Genomic DNA, 15,989 nt, shown 5'->3' on the forward strand with positions numbered 1-15,989 from the left:
GGTGTTTCTGTCTGGACTTTATTGGGTATCTTTAGCCTTTTTTGACCATGTGAGCAAACCTTTAAACTGCTAACCTACACCTGGATCCTCTGCACTCGGCTCTCAGCTGGCTCCACCTGCTTCTCGGGTTGTGAAAACCAAGCAGGAAACTCGCAGCCAGTGGGAGATTTGTCTGACCAGGAACTACATTCAGCCTTCCTAGAGCTCTAGAATGCATTGTTGCAGGCTTTTTACTTAGCGTTTTGTTCCTACTTAACATACTGGCTGCTGAAGGGCTCACTGACCTGCCCAGCTGAAACTCTTAAAGGAGCCATATTCTGCCCGCTCCTCCCCACTTTTTTTCCTTTTCAGTTTTCTCAGGCCCTGGGGATATTCCAGGGCCATGTTGGTACACCAAAATGTTGTTCTTTGTTTTTGCTCTTTGTCTCTTTGGGGGCCTGCCACCCAGCTCCCAAATATATCACACACACAGGCTTATTCTTACTTATGAATGCCTGGCCTTAGCTTGGCCTGTTTCTTGCCAGCTTTCCTTAACTTATCCCATCTACCTTTTGCCTCTGGGCTTTTCCCATTCTCTTATTTCTGTAAATCTTACTCAGTGGCTTGCCGTGTAGCTGGGTGGCTGGTTCCTGGAGTCCTCCTTCTTTGGCTACTTTTCTTTCTCCCAGATTTCTCCTATTTATCCTCTCTGCCTGCTGGCCCTGCCTATTCTTTCTCCTGCCTCACCATTGGCTATTCAGCTCTTTATTATGACCATCAGGTGTTCTAGGCAGGCAAAGAAACACAGCTTCACAGAGTTAAACAAATGCAGCATAAACAAAAGTAACACACCTTACAATAACATTCTACAACAGTGCATGAATGAATTAGCACTTGAACTCATAAGTGAGTCAGGGCTGGCGTGCTCCCATTAGCGAATGAGCACTTGTGAGCTCCCACAAGTCGAATGCTCACTCTCTTATGTGAATGAGGGTTGGGTGACATGTTTGAAATGCTCTGTTTTGGAAGGATCGCACAATATGATCTCAGAGTAATGAGGGACAGGGAAGGGCTGGAGCTTCCCTTCAGTCCTAGAAGCTGGAGCTGATAGAGGGACCCAATCCCATTTGAGCATCCCATGTCCCTCAGCACATGGTTGCTCTCATCTGAGAGCAAGAGGCAGGGACCAAGGAGACAAGGCAAGAGAGGCATGTCTTACGAGTGAGCACACCCAGAGAGTCACCAGTGATTGGGGTAGCCAACGAAGACAACAGATACATGGTATCTGTTGGCAGGAACTCAGAACCACTGGGGCTTGACTGTAGCTAGAGGAGAGTTTGCTTCATTCTCCCATCCCCCTGCCTACCCTTCTCAGATGGGAGAGTGGGTGGGAGGATGGATGGATGAATGGATGGATGGATGGATGGATGGATGGATTTATATGGCTAAGTGGGTGGGTAGGTGGATGGGTAGGCAGGTGGGTGGGTGGATGGATGGATGGATGGATGGACAGATGGACATCTGCATGGATGTTTGCACAGCCTACACTGAACCTTCCTGTTTGTCTGCCTTCTAGAATGTCACTGAGAAACAGAAGGCCTGTGAAACAGACCTGGCCAAGGCAGAGCCGGCCCTGTTGGCTGCACAAGAGGCCTTAGATACTTTGAACAAGGTGACACAGGAAGTGGGAAGGAAAAAGGGAGCAGGGCTGGTCAAGTGGGGTCCATGGTGACACTCAATGTGCTTGTCCCCACAGAACAACCTGACGGAGCTGAAGTCCTTTGGCTCCCCACCAGACGCTGTGGTCAATGTCACAGCTGCTGTCATGATCCTGACGGCTCCTGGGGGCAAGATCCCCAAGGACAAGAGCTGGAAGGCGGCAAAGATCATGATGGGCAAGGTGGACACATTCCTAGACTCTCTGAAGAAGTTTGACAAGGAACACATCCCTGAGGCCTGTCTGAAGGCCTTCAAGTAAGCCTAGTGCAAGGCTCGGGCTGCACCTTCTCCTAGAGCTGTGGTGGGAAGGTCAAGGCAAAAGGGCCCTCACTCAGAGAGTCCTCACTCCAAGGAGCGAGCCCTGCCATCTCTGTCTCCCCCATGGGAAGGGAACTGGAGTAGATAGGAAGACCTGCAGCCACACATTTAGACCACGGCTTCTCCCGTGTAGAGCTGACAGGTAGCCAGGGGACAACCTGGGGCCACAGGACTAGGGAGAGGCCAGCCCTGCCCAGAGGTCTGTCCCTGCCAGAGCAGCTGGCCACACACACACATACGTACCTAACACACATTAATATAACCACACACATGCCTGCCCACATCCCACATGTTCCTGTCGTACACACAGCCATGAGGGCTTACCACTTCTTGAGCATTCACTGGGGTTCTGGTGTGTACAGTCCCTCTGCGAGTGCCTTTCTAGGGGATAACACTGGAACTTGGGAAGGTGTCTTGGGGACCCCACTGACATTTATAAGGCACTCCCATTTTTGTGAATACACCAGGCCGTATGTTCTTGTCTTGTGTACCCTCTGATGACCCATCTTCAGGGGCCACTTGTCCCTGACTGGAAAAAAGACCACACTGTGACCCCAGTATCTCCAGCCCCCATTGTGAAGGAGACAGTTCAAATACTGAAACAATTTGATCAACATGGATAACTTAAGGCACAAGGAAAGTATGGTGTAGGGGCTGGCCAAATGGCTCAGTAGGCAAAGGTGATTGATTGCCTCCAAGCCTGGCAGCCTGAGTTCAGTCTCCAGGACTCATCTGATGTGGAAGAAGGAGGGAAATGACCCTAACAGTGTGTCCTCTATCCTCCACACCATGTACACATGCATACAAACATGCACATATGCACAAATAAAATGTAATAACGTGTTTAAGTTGGGCATGGTGGCGCACACCTTTAATCCCAGAGACGGGCAAATCTGAGTCTGAGACCAGCCTGGTCTACAGAGAGAGTTTCAGGACAGCCAGGGCTACACAGAGAAACCCTGTCTCAAAATATATACACAGACACAGACACAGACACACAGAGAGAGAGACAGACAGACAGACAGAGAGACAGACAGACAGAGCAATCACGTTTTAAAATAATTGTGTTCAAGTGTGGGCATAGGTGTACCACTCTCACTGTTTGGTTAGAATGGAGTGGGGGTGGGTGGGTGGGTGGGTATGGAGGCGGTGGATAGAGAGTGCTGGGGTGGAACCCAGGGCTTGGCACGTGATAGGCAGCCACTCAGTCCCTGGGCTATTGTCTTTCTTTCCAGTCCTTTTTCTAATGCTTTCCCTGGTTGAAAGAGCACTAAAAATGTGCCTCCATATGCTCAGGACTAAATACCTGACAGATGCACCTTAGAAGGGTCTGTTCTGACTGGCGGTTCAGAGGGGACTGTCCTTCACGGCGGGGGGGGCACAGTGCTGGAGCAGCTCGGCCTCTGGCGAGAGAAGCTTGAGGTTAGTCACATGGAGAGGAAATAACTCAAGTCAACATCCAAAGAAGAAATCACCTCCAGGCCTGGCCCCAGAGACCCACAATTCAGTGAGGCCACAGTCCTTAAGTTTCCACAGTCTCCCACAACAGTGTCAAATACATGACCCTAGGGAGGCCGGAGGTCAATGTTGTGTGTCTCTCTCAACTGCTCGTCATCTTACTTTTGAGGCAAGGTCTCTCACAGATTCTGAGAGAAGAGCTGGCCAGTGAGCTCCAGAGATCCTCCTGCCTCAGCCTCATGCCCCACTGACACAGTGCCAGCACTACAGACATGTGTGGCCATGGCGACCATGTGCAGCATTTACATAGCTGTCCTGGAACTTGCTATGTAGACCAGGCTGGTCTCGAACTCAAAGAAATCCACCTGTCTCTGCCTCCCTAGTGCTGGGGCTAAAAGGCGTGCGCCACCACACCCAGTCTGTGATCTCATCCCGCTGTGAAGTAGAATTCACACGGCCGCTCCTGAATGGCTGTGTGAGTATTGCCCTATGTGGATCTCTCCCTGGCCAGACTCTGACCAAGGCTGCAGCAAGCCTGTCACACAGTCTGTTCATGGGATAGGCCACAGGCTCCCCTGAGAGTGCTCTGTGAGTGCGTCCTGTCCCGCCACTTCCTGTCAGTGTTATGACAGACAGGTGCCTTAACCTCAGTCTTGTTGCCTATTAATGGTGTCATTGGCAAACTAGAACAAGATCAGCTATTTAGGGCACTAGGAAGAAAGGAGGGAAACGTACCCCAAAATCTGCTTGACAGGCCAGTGTTTTAATTTGCACTGATGTATATGGGGGCAGGGGAGGCAGAGAGAAGAGGGGACATGGAGGTGTACCGGCACCACAGCACACACATGGAGGTCAGAGGATACCTTTGGGAGTCAGTTCCCTCCCCACAGCTTGTGAGGCAGGTGTCTCTCGTGTTTCCACTGCTCTGTGTACTCCAGGCCAGCCGGCCCACGAGCCTCCCACGTCGTCGGGGGAGGGATTACAGGTGCCTGCCACCACTCTGCATGAGTTCTACAGATCAAACTCAGTTGTCCGGCAAGTGATTTTTACCTGCTGAGACATCTCCCAACAAGAGAGGCCAACTTTTTATGTTGCATTCTTCTTTTTTGTAACCGTTAACGCGTTCAGTAAAGGAGAGGGCGCTAGGGTGGCCGCTCCCTAGGTCAAGTGCTTGCTGCCTAAGTACGCAGCCCTGAGTTTGATCCCAGAATGTAAGTAAGAGGCCGTGTGCGGTGGGGAGGCGCAGACAGGAGGATTCCCTGGACTCACGGACCAGCCAGTCTAGCTGCTGGAGGAGTTCCAGGGCCATTAGAGGCCCTGTCTCAGAAACAAGGACCATGGTGACTGAGTCACAACCCCTGAGGTTGACCTCTGACCTGTAGGCACGCACAGGTACACAGATGCCCATATCACAAGAGTGCCTGCACACACACACACACACACACACACACACACACACACACACACACCCCACAAGGATTAAAAAGAAAAGACATTACTATTTCCCCATGCTGCTTCTGTGACCATAGCTACATTAGCCTGAGATGCAGAGGCAGCCACGGGGAGTGGGGACCAGGGCTTGCTTGACACCCAGGGTTTCCTTCCAGGCCCTACCAAGGCAACCCCACCTTTGACCCCGAGTTCATTCGATCCAAGTCCACAGCCGCCGCGGGGCTGTGCTCCTGGTGCATCAACATCGTACGTTTCTACGAGGTCTACTGTGACGTGGCCCCTAAGAGGCAGGCCCTGGAGGAGGCCAACGCTGAGCTGGCTGAGGCGCAGGATAAGCTGTCCCGGATCAAGAACAAGATTGCAGTAAGTGCTCTCAAGCCCCCGGCCCTGTGAGACACCACGGCACCCACTCCCTGCCAGTCAATGTTTCTGTTTGAAACACGTTGGCATAGTCTACGGTCATGAATTATTAAATGACATGAGAAAGCACAGGCAGAGGGTGGGACCGTAGAGCAGGCCAGGGGACTGTCGGGGATGCTTGGGCCTTTGGGCCCTGAGCTTCTGAGAGCTGGGAACATCTCCCAACTTGACTTTTCAGGAACTCAATGCCAACCTGAGCAACCTGACTTCAGCATTCGAAAAAGCAACAGCTGAGAAAATCAAGTGTCAGCAGGAGGCCGACGCCACCAACAGGGTGATCTCATTGGCTAACAGGTAGTCCTTGCCACGGCCACACCTCCTGTCTCCCAGACCCCAAAATCTATGCTCTCAGAAGCCTTGCCCAGAACACTGTCCAGAGCCATCTGCACTGTCCAGAGCCAGGCAGCACTGTCCTTGGTGTCCTTGGGGAACGATGTGTAGGCCTCCTAGGAAGCCCAAAACCCACCTCCGTTGAACTAGTCTTCAGGCTGTAACTGTGTAAGGAGCACACAAGCACGGTGGACAACTTCTGCACACACTGCCGACGTTCACACTTGGACTCACTTCACTTCCAAAGCTCCGCCCTCACCTGGGAAGGCTTTGCCACTCCTGTGGGGCTGAGGCATCGGTCATGACATGGCCGCGTCCATGTTAACAACACACACTCACTCAGGACATGGCTGGGTCCCTACAACTCTTCGTGTCTCCCCTCACCCACCCCCATGCTCTGTAACTAGGTGCTAATGGCCTGTGGTTTAGGCAGCTGAGGAGAAGGGAGTCTGCTGTGTTCAGGACAGAGGCGGTGTTTCTTCTGCAGACAGTTGTGGCTGCTTTACTACAAGCCGCTCTCACAGTGATGCACATGGGTCACGTTTCACTGCTCACTTTGCAGTCTGTGCACACTCGCTTTGGACGTTATGCACTGCCATGGATTTGGATGGCAGGGGAGTACTGGCCCCAGGAATCAAATATGGCCTATGTCTGTGCTTTGCACACTCAGGCAGCCCCACTGAATGGTACGGCAGTGTGAAAGAAACTGACTTTACAGTATCTAAATCATGATCACATCCACGTGTGATCAGTAGAGAACTACCATCCAGTCACCTTGTTGTTGCCTCAAGCCCTAGAAACCCAGCATGGTTCTGCTGTTGTTGACACCAGGTCTCGTGTAGTCTAGGCTAGCCTCAAATGTCCTGTGTATCAGAGCTAGTCTTCAGTAGTAACTGTGACCTTGAACTTCTGATCCCCCTGCCTCTACACCCCAAGTGCTGGTGTGACAGACATGTGCCACCATACTTGATTTATGCAGTCCCGGGGATTGAACCTAGGGCCTTGTGTGTGCTAGACCACTTTTCTACCCACTGAGCTGCAGCCACAGCGCTCTTGTTTTTTGTTTGTTTGTGAGACAGTCTCACTATGTAGCCAAGGCTGGCCTTGAACTTGCAGTGATCCTCCTGACTCTTCTCCCCAAATGCTGGGATTACAGGTGCGTACCCACCACGCCTGGCCCTGAGTGCACCCCGAGAAGGCCTGCCACCTCACTGCCACCCCAGAGGCCTTCAGTCACCACACGTGGTTCAGAGCCTCCACGGTGGACAGCCGGGCTCTGGGGTTGGGGTGGCAGAGTCCATTCTACGACTGCCTGTTTTCTTATTTCCTCCCAACCTGGGGGCTGCCAGCCATTGATTAGTCAGTGATCAGAATGATTCAGGAGCGGAGGGTGGGATCCCAGGTCACCTTAGCTGGTGACACAGATACACCCCTACCATCTGTCTAAGGGAGGTGACCTCATCAGTTAAAATCCAAACAGCCTCTGGGCTACTGGGAAGCAGGGCCGCTGGGCATGGCACCTATACACTGGAGGCAGCACCTTCAGACCCACAGGGCACCAGTTAGGACCAGGTACAGGTCCTTCAGCTGGTGGCCTGGGCATCATCACCACACACACACCCCACCTTACAAGGCCAGCAGCCCTTTGTCCTCTAGCCACCATGTTCTCCACCAGGCTCCAGTGCCTGCTAGCCAAGTGTGCCGGTTGTAGATGTAACCAACCATCTTATTAAATAAGAGACACAGAACCAATGCAAAGAAGAAAGCCAAGAGATCAGAGCTAAGAGCCTTACCCGCCTGCTGCAGCTAGCCTCTTCAGCCAAGAGACCTCTCCGAAAGAGACCTACTTTCTGTCTGTCTTTATATAGACTTTCTGTTCTGCCTTCTCATTGGTTGTAAACCCAACCACGTGACTGCCTCGTCACTGCCTGTCTGTACAGACCTCCAGACACACATTGCAGCGTGTGTCTCCAATGCTGGCTGTATCCTTGAACACACAGAGATCTACCTAGCTCTGCCTACCAAGTTCTGGGATTAAAGGCGTGCGCCACGAACGCCCAGCTCTGCTATGGCTTGCTATTAGCTCTGACCCCCAGGCAACTTTATTTTATTTTTTTTTTTTTTGGTTTTTCGAGACAGGGTTTCTCTGTGTAGCTTTGCGCCTTTCCTGGGACTCACTTGGTAGCCCAGGCTGGCCTCGAATTCACAGAGATCCGCCTGCCTCTGCCTCCCAAGTGCTGGGATTAAAGGCGTGCGCCACCACCGCCCGGCAACTTTATTTATTAACATACAAATAAAATCACATTTCAGTACAAATAAAATATCACCATAGCCGGTGGAGCGGGTGACATCGGCACAGTGAAGGGATACAGTCACAAACGGCCTGGGTAGGGCATGGGGGCAGATTCAGCATCCCCAAGTGTCACCAAAAATGTGCTGTTTTTTGTTTCCTGTGACTTCCCCCCAGCACGTCCTACCGCAGAGCCGAACAAGCACTGGTGACATTGTGCGGGCTCCAGATTCCCCAGGTCACCTTGCCGTCCATACAAGCCCCCCTGACAGTTTGTCCACTGGCTGACAGGCCGCTTAGCTGGGCACTCCAGCCAGCTCTCAGCCCCGGCCCAGGCTCTCCAGCTCACCAGGCACTCCCCCTGTCCTTGGACTCTCACAGGCTCGTGGGAGGACTGGCTTCGGAAAATGTGCGCTGGGCTGAGTCAGTGGAGAATTTCAAAAGCCAGGGGGTCACCCTGTGTGGGGACGTCCTGCTCATCTCTGCCTTTGTCTCCTACGTGGGCTACTTCACCAAGAAATACCGGAATGAGCTGATGGAAAAATTCTGGATCCCTTACATAAATAAATTAAAGGTAAGAAGTACAGTGGTGGTTATGACTCGGGGAGACTGAGGGGCTCCCCCCAGGGCAGACACAACCACACTGCCTCCTCACTCGGGCTCAGTCAGCCTCATCTGCTGGGACTGACATCATTTCTGGCCTGTCACAGAGCTGCTTCTATAAGCAGTGTGAGGGCTGCCTCCTCCGATAGCTCGCTCGCTCTTCAAGTGATGCGGCCAGCACCAACTTCGGGACATGGGGAGGCGGCGAGCAGTGGGGAGGTGGTTCAGCCAGCAAAGTGTTTGTTGGGGAGACATGGGGACCTGAGTCCAGATCCCCAGCTCCACACACTAATAAAAAGGCAGGCAGGGGAGCGTGCACCTGTAACCCCTGGTGCTGGTGTAGGGGTGCGGGGGTGAAAACAGAGGAGGGTTCCTGGGGCTTGCTGGCCATCCAGACTCACCAAATAGGTGGGCTCCAGGTTCAGTAAGAGACCCTATCTCAAAGCATAAACCAAGGTGTGCCTGGGGAGACAGCTCCACGGGTAAGAGCAGTTGCTACTCTTGCAGAGGACCTGGGTTTGGTTCCCAGCACCTACATAGCAGCTCACAACCACCTCCAGGGAAGCTGATGCCCTCTTCTGTCCCCTGAGGACACGTACATACACCTGGAGCACATAGACAAGCAGGCAAAGCACTATACACATAAATAAATTAAAAACAAGACAAAGGGTTGGCAAAATGGTTTAGTGGGTAGGGCAACTTGCTGCCAACCCTAATTATCTGGATTTGACCCCCAGGACTGACATGGCAGAAGGAGAGAGCCAACTCCTACAAGTTGTCCTCTGACCTCTGTCCACAGATGCACCATTGTGCCCAAGCTACACACACACACACACACATACATACATACATACATACACACACACACACACACACACACACACACACACACACTGGAGGGATGGAGAAAATAAAGTGTCCCTCCCTCGGCAGGTTCCAATCCCCATCACAGAGGGCCTGGACCCCCTGACTCTGCTAACAGATGATGCAGACGTCGCCTCCTGGAACAACCAGGGTCTGCCCAGTGACCGCATGTCCACTGAGAACGCCACCATCTTGTGCAACACAGAGCGCTGGCCACTGATTGTGGATGCCCAGCTTCAAGGCATCAAGTGGATCAAAAACAAATATGGCAGTGAACTGAAGGCCATCCGCCTGGGGCAGAAGAGGTGCGGCTGGTGCTGGGCAGGGCTAGGGAGGGGGCAGGACTGTCTGGGTCTGTGTGTCCGTATGCACCTCAGGCCGTGTGAGTGACTTAGACGGTCACCCTGGGGGATGGCCAGGTCCTTTGTGTGCACACGTGCCTTGGGTCTTTTGTGTTGATGGATAGCTGGGGGCCCAGGAAGCAGCCCGGGGCTTGCTTTCACACACAGCTTGAGCCCTGAGCACTTGCTAGCTGGCTCACTGACCTGCTGACTTGATGAGAACGACACCAGAGAATCAAAGCAGGCCTTCCTGCCATCCCCACTTCACAGGACTGGGGAACTAGACCGAGCTCTTTGCGTCCTCTTCGGCCCGTTGTCTGCCTGGGAGGCACCGGGCTGGTCTCTCATCTCAGGTGTAGTTTACCTTCTGCTTCCGTAAGAGAAACAAAAACCATGGGCACCAGGGTAAGAGTGGCTGCCAGGCAGCTTCCTGGTGCCCTAGAACAGGCCCAGACAGAGCAGGGGAAATGTTTGGCGCTGCAGTCTGAAACCCCTCCCACTCCCAACCCCAGGCTCCCACCCAAAGGCCCCAATCTCCAATCTGCAGGCCCATACAGATAATGAGGAGGGAGGAATTGGGCTTGACTCCCTGGTGACGTCCCTGGACACCTCCTTCTTCAGGGCCAGGGCCACCTCTTGGGGCAGGCATTGCTTCCTATGGCCCCCAAGCCACGCCCTGTCTCTGTTCTGTGCCCAGCTATCTAGACATCATCGAGCAGGCCATCTCAGAGGGCGACATCTTACTCATTGAGAACATTGGCGAGACTGTGGACCCTGTGCTTGACCCGTTGCTGGGCAGGAACACAATCAAAAAGGGGAAGTAAGACATCACCCCACAACCCAGCCCAAAATGAACCTCTCTCCTGGGGCAGTCCCAGGACAGGGGAGCGCGGCGAAGGGCCTCCCTTCACTAAAACGCTGAGAAGGCTGAAGTGACCCAATGCTCGAGGGGACTAGAAAGGCCAGCTAGCTCTACCCCATGGGGGAGGGACCAGCTGGGGTGTGGGATCCTTAATATTGCCTCCGCCTCTTTTCCTACGCATTTGAAAATCTTGAGATTTACGGTCCTTTCAAAAAATTCTTTCACAGTTATATCCTTGTTCCGTCCCCCATTATCCTCTTGTCCCGCCCCCTCTCCCTCTGGATGGTTTTCTCTTCCCAACATGTTCCCTTTCGGCTTTCACATTGTGTGTGTGTGTGTGTGTGTGTGTGTGTGTGTGTGTGTGTGTGTGTATGGATGTTTTGCCTGCATGGATGTCTGGGCACCACATATGTGCCTACTGCCTGAGAAGGCCAAAAGAAGGGTTAAATCCCTTGGAACTGGAGTTATAGACAGTTGTGAACCACCATGTGGGTGCTGGGAATTGAACCCAGGTCCTCTGGAAGAGCAGCCAGTACTCCTAACCGCTGAGTGGTCTCTCCAGCCCTATTCTATATCTTATGTTTTAATGGCCCCCTGAGTTTAATTACGTTGCTTGCAAGAGCATGGCCAGCATGGGGCTATTAACTGGAGCAGAGGCAACTGGCCAGTGACCACGCCACTGAAGAAAGCGACCCTCGTCCCCTAGTAGCCATTAATTGCAACAGCCTCGTGAGTTCTCCCCCCCTTTTCAATTTTTTTTAGTTTTCAAACTGTTTTTACCTGCATTTATTTACTGCATGTGTGCGCGTGTGCATGCCACAGGATATGTAGGTCAAAGGCCAACTTGTGGGAGTTGGATCCTACCATGTGAGTCCCAGGGATTGAACTTAGGATACCAAGCTTGGCAGCAAGCCCTCTTACCCACTGAGCCATCTGGTTGGCCCCTCTAACTTTTTTGTTTTGTTTTGCTTTTGTTTTTGAGACCGAGTTTCTCTATGTAGCTCTGGCCATCCTGGAACTTGCTCTGTAGATCAGGCTAGCCTAGAACTCAGAGATCCACCTGCCTCTGCCTCCCGAGTGCTGGGATTAAAGGCGTGCGCCACCGCCATCCTGCATGGTCCCCCTACGTTTAATTTTAAAAAACATGATTGTGGTAAAGTTGGCATTTCAGGGGCAGCTAACACATTTACCATGTTGTATAACTATCACCTGTGTCTCGTTATATATTTTAACCATCCTACAAGGAAACCCCACGCCCACTCAGCATCTTTTTGTCTCTGTGGCTTTGCCACTCTGGACATTAATCGCGCAGCACGGATTGTTTTGTGTCTGGTTCTTCCCGCTTAGCATCCATCACATTGTCAAGAATCGCCATACTCTAGCATCTGTCAGTATTACATTCCTCTTCACAGTTGAGTAATCTCCCGTTGCCTGGATCTACCACATTTAGTTGTCTTCATAACACAAAGAAAGTAAACCAACTTTTAGCACAGACGGGAACCACCTGTCAGTGCTCTGGCGTGTACAGAAGCCTAGGACAGGAGTGAACACCCTGATGTCTTGGTCTCTGATAAAAACCTGAAATGTGTGCTGACACCCAAGGACTGCAGGGGGGTTGCCCCGAGAAGTGAGCTCAACCAGGAAAGAAGGGGAGCGGAGCCTGGGAGGAGTGACCCACCGTGGGTCAGCAGCTCCAGGGGTGCTTGGCAGAGGGTCATTGGCACACAATGGTGTTCGGCACTGACTGTGGGAAGAGCTGGTTGCTCTTCCATCCAGACGCTCCCTGAGCGCAGACTACAGACAGCTTTATGAACACCCCTGTGCAGACAAAGCGGACACCAGAAGCAGGGATAGACATGGCCTCCAGTGGCCACCGTCCTCCCCGGAGTGTGGGGGAGAGGCGGGTGGGCCACCGGCCTAGGGTGCAAAGCGGCCCTGTGGTTAAGCTTCAGCCTGCCTCTGCTCCTCACCCACCAGGTTCATTAAGATCGGTGACAAGGAAGTGGAGTACCACCCCAGTTTCCGCCTGATCCTTCACACCAAGTACTTCAATCCCCACTACAAACCTGAGATGCAGGCCCAGTGCACGCTCATCAACTTCCTGGTCACCAGAGACGGGCTCGAGGACCAGCTCCTGGCCGCTGTGGTGGCCAAAGAGCGCCCGGATCTCGAGCAGCTCAAGGTGACTGCCTCTGACAGACATTAGCATGCGGGCCACTCACATGGTCACCTTGGGACCCGTGTCTCTAAGCTCCGTCAACACCAGCCTTTCTTCCTTCCTTGGTACTCTCCTCATTCAGCCCCTACCTCAGTTCCAAGTCAGCAGTCAATGCATTTACACCAGGGCCTCAGCACCCTGAAGATCAAAGAGGGTCCCCACAGCAGCTCCATGCCAGGCTGGTTGGAGCTCCTTGGCAGACCATTTGTCTAGCACGTGTGAAACTCTTGGCTCAACCCTCAGCATCATCTAGCAGGAAAACTCAGGGGTCTGGAACTGGAGATACGGCTCACGCAGTAAACCGTTTGCAGCATAGGCATGAGGACCTGGGTTTGACCACCCCCCATCCCAGAACCCAGAACAGGCTGTCATGTGCTTGTAATCCCAGGGCTGGGGAAGTGGTGATGGGAAGGGTCTCAGGGACTTGCTGGCCAGACAGCCTAGCCTAAAGGGTGAGCCCCAGATCCCAGTAAGAGACTCTGTCTTAAAAAAACAAGGTGAACTGAGTCTGAGGCGCTGGCTTTCACACATACATGTGCACGCATGCATGAGTCCGTGCACAGACACGCACATGCACACACAAAGGTTATACATAGCCAACTGTGCACCAACTGCTTCCCCAACTCTGCCTCGGCCACACACGTGGCTCTCAGTCTCCACGGCAGGAGGCCTGACAGCATGGAGTGGAGGCTGCGTGTCCAGGGGTGCCCTGCCTGCTGGGTGTCCTTTCTCCTCCTGGGGGCCTATGCTTCCACTCTAGAGAGACCAGGCAGCAGGGGTGAGGCCAGGCCCCAGCTAACGTTGCTCTGCTCCTGGGCCCTGCCACCCCTGCAGGCAAACCTCACCAAATCTCAGAATGAGTTCAAGATCGTGCTGAAAGAGCTGGAAGATTCTCTCCTGGCCCGGCTGTCGGCTGCGTCGGGGAACTTTCTGGGAGACACTGCCTTGGTGGAAAACCTGGAAACCACCAAGCACACAGCCAATGAGATTGAGGAGAAGGTAGGCCCAGCCTCTCAGGCCACCCAGCACACATAAGGCTTGCAGCCTGCTGCGTATGTACACCGGGGTGCCTGTGATACAACCTAGAATTGCCAGAGAAACGAGTCACAATGAGGAATTATCTGGACCAGGTTGGCCTGTGGGCATGTCTGTACAGTCTTTTCTTTTTTTTTTTTTTTTCCAAAACAAGGTTTCTCTGTGTAGCTTTGGTGCCTGTCCTTGATCTCGCTTTGTAGACCAGGCTGGCCTCAAACTCACAGAGATCCACCTGCCTCTGCCTCCGGAGTGCTGGGATTAAAGGCATGCGCCACCACCACCTTGCTTAGGCGACAGTCTTGATTGTTAATTGATGTGAGAAGACCCAGCCCATTGTGGGTGACACCTTTCCCTAGACAGGAGTCCCAAAGAGTCCCAAAGGAGAAAGCTGAGCATTGGCACAAACTAGCAAGCATCCACCTCTCCCTGCTCTTGATTTTGAACATGATGCTCTAAGTTCCCACCTTGACTACCCCATAATAACAGGTTGTAGCCTGGAACCGAGAGCCAAATAAACTCCTTCCTCCTGCTAAGTTACTTCTGTCAGGATATTCTACCAAAGTAACGGACTGGGAGAGCCAGCACCTTGCTGTCTGAAGACCCCCTAGGGGGCTTCGGAGGAATGAAGGGATGGGGCAGGGTGGGCCCTCCTGTGAGTGGTTTGTCTTCCAGTTCCCTCCAAGTTGATTTTGTCTGTTTTGAGGTCCAAGAGGCAAAAATCACAGAATCGAAGATCAATGAGGCCCGAGAGAACTACCGCCCCGCAGCAGAGCGGGCTTCCCTGCTGTACTTTATCCTGAACGACCTCAACAAGATCAACCCTATCTACCAGTTCTCACTCAAGGTCAGCCACACCGGGCACAGGTCCAGGGACCCTCGGGGCAGCGTGCCCTAAGGGTGGCCCAGGTCAGGGAGCACGTGGGACGGCAGGAACCCGAGAGTGCTGGAGAAGCCCGCCTGCCGGGCTAGAGAGGGTTCCTCCACCCCACCTTCCCCCAGTGCCCCAGTCAGAATTAACCAGAAGCTGCCAGGGCTGCAGCCCCCATGTTCACACTGCCCACTCCTCAGGCCTTCAACGTGGTGTTCGAGAAAGCCATCCAGAACACTACGCCTGCCGAGGAGGTGAAGCAACGCGTGATAAACCTGACAGACGAGATCACCTACTCGGTGTACATGTACACGGCGCGGGGGCTCTTCGAGCGGGACAAGCTCATCTTCTTGGCTCAAGTCACCTTCCAGGTATCACGCCACCTTCGTACTCAAACTGCAGCCTGTGCACCTAAAGCTGAGGATCCCCAGGCTCGTGTCGGGAGTGCAGATTCTCAGGACCCCTATCCAGTCTAATGAATGCACACTTGCTAGGTAGCCTAGGAGGACCTTGAATTTCCGATCCTCCTGCCTCTACTTCCCAAGTGCTGGTGTCACAGTTGTGTGCCTCCATACCTGGAATAAAACCCAGGGCTTCCTGCATGCTGGGCAAACACTCTGCAGACTGAGTGACATCCCCAGACTCCACACCAGCTTTTAACCAGCTCCCCAGGCCAAGTCTGAGGGGTCTGGTGGGGGCCACTCCGGGAGCTATGTTCAGGGGATACTGAGGAAGCATAGCAGATGTTTCCATGGGAGACATGGGTGAGGGGGGGTTAAAGCGGTTTGTACGAAGAACTATCATCAGTATGTCAGTGCTGAGTAAATGGTCCTTAATCCACCAAGGATGCTGCATACATCTTCAGCAGTAAATGGAAGAGCTTGTTGAGATGGCTCTGTGAGTCGGGGCACTTTGCTGCAAAGCCCCAGGACCCACACGGGAGAAGCAGGGAACCAACTCCCACAAGTTGTCCTCTGGCCTCACACATGCGTTGTTACACATGCGTTGTTACACACACATGCACAAATAAAGAAAGAAAGAAATACAAGGGCTGGGGAAATGACTCAGTCTAACCTAATTTTCAAGGCTTAGCTCCCAGTGAGAGAGCCTGTCTCAAAAAATAAGGTGGACGACCATGAGCCCATGGTTGACATCTGACCTCCACTTGTGTGCAATGCCTGCAAGCAGGAGCACGTGTGCCCACACACGCAAACAATCACACACTCACACAA

General features: G+C 53.0%; 1 protein-coding gene across 2 annotated transcripts in view; it reads left to right on the top strand.

The window, feature by feature from the left end:
* Nucleotides 1–15,989, top strand: part of Dnah17 (dynein axonemal heavy chain 17) — a 122,233-nt gene that overhangs the window by 85,461 nt on the left and 20,783 nt on the right. For both annotated transcript variants that reach the window (XM_052755897.1, XM_052755898.1), the window contains 11 exons: nucleotides 1,556–1,651; nucleotides 1,736–1,953; nucleotides 5,082–5,289; nucleotides 5,525–5,640; nucleotides 8,348–8,540; nucleotides 9,503–9,738; nucleotides 10,472–10,594; nucleotides 12,614–12,818; nucleotides 13,689–13,853; nucleotides 14,593–14,733; nucleotides 14,958–15,128. In XM_052755897.1, the coding sequence (XP_052611857.1) occupies nucleotides 1,556–1,651; nucleotides 1,736–1,953; nucleotides 5,082–5,289; nucleotides 5,525–5,640; nucleotides 8,348–8,540; nucleotides 9,503–9,738; nucleotides 10,472–10,594; nucleotides 12,614–12,818; nucleotides 13,689–13,853; nucleotides 14,593–14,733; nucleotides 14,958–15,128 (1,872 nt within the window). The remainder of the gene's footprint in view (nucleotides 1–1,555; nucleotides 1,652–1,735; nucleotides 1,954–5,081; nucleotides 5,290–5,524; nucleotides 5,641–8,347; nucleotides 8,541–9,502; nucleotides 9,739–10,471; nucleotides 10,595–12,613; nucleotides 12,819–13,688; nucleotides 13,854–14,592; nucleotides 14,734–14,957; nucleotides 15,129–15,989) is intronic.

The sequence above is a fragment of the Peromyscus californicus genome, unplaced genomic scaffold (assembly GCF_007827085.1).
Source record: "Peromyscus californicus insignis strain IS unplaced genomic scaffold, ASM782708v3 Scaffold_3__1_contigs__length_106647218, whole genome shotgun sequence".
In the NCBI taxonomy this organism is placed as follows: domain Eukaryota; kingdom Metazoa; phylum Chordata; class Mammalia; order Rodentia; family Cricetidae; genus Peromyscus; species Peromyscus californicus.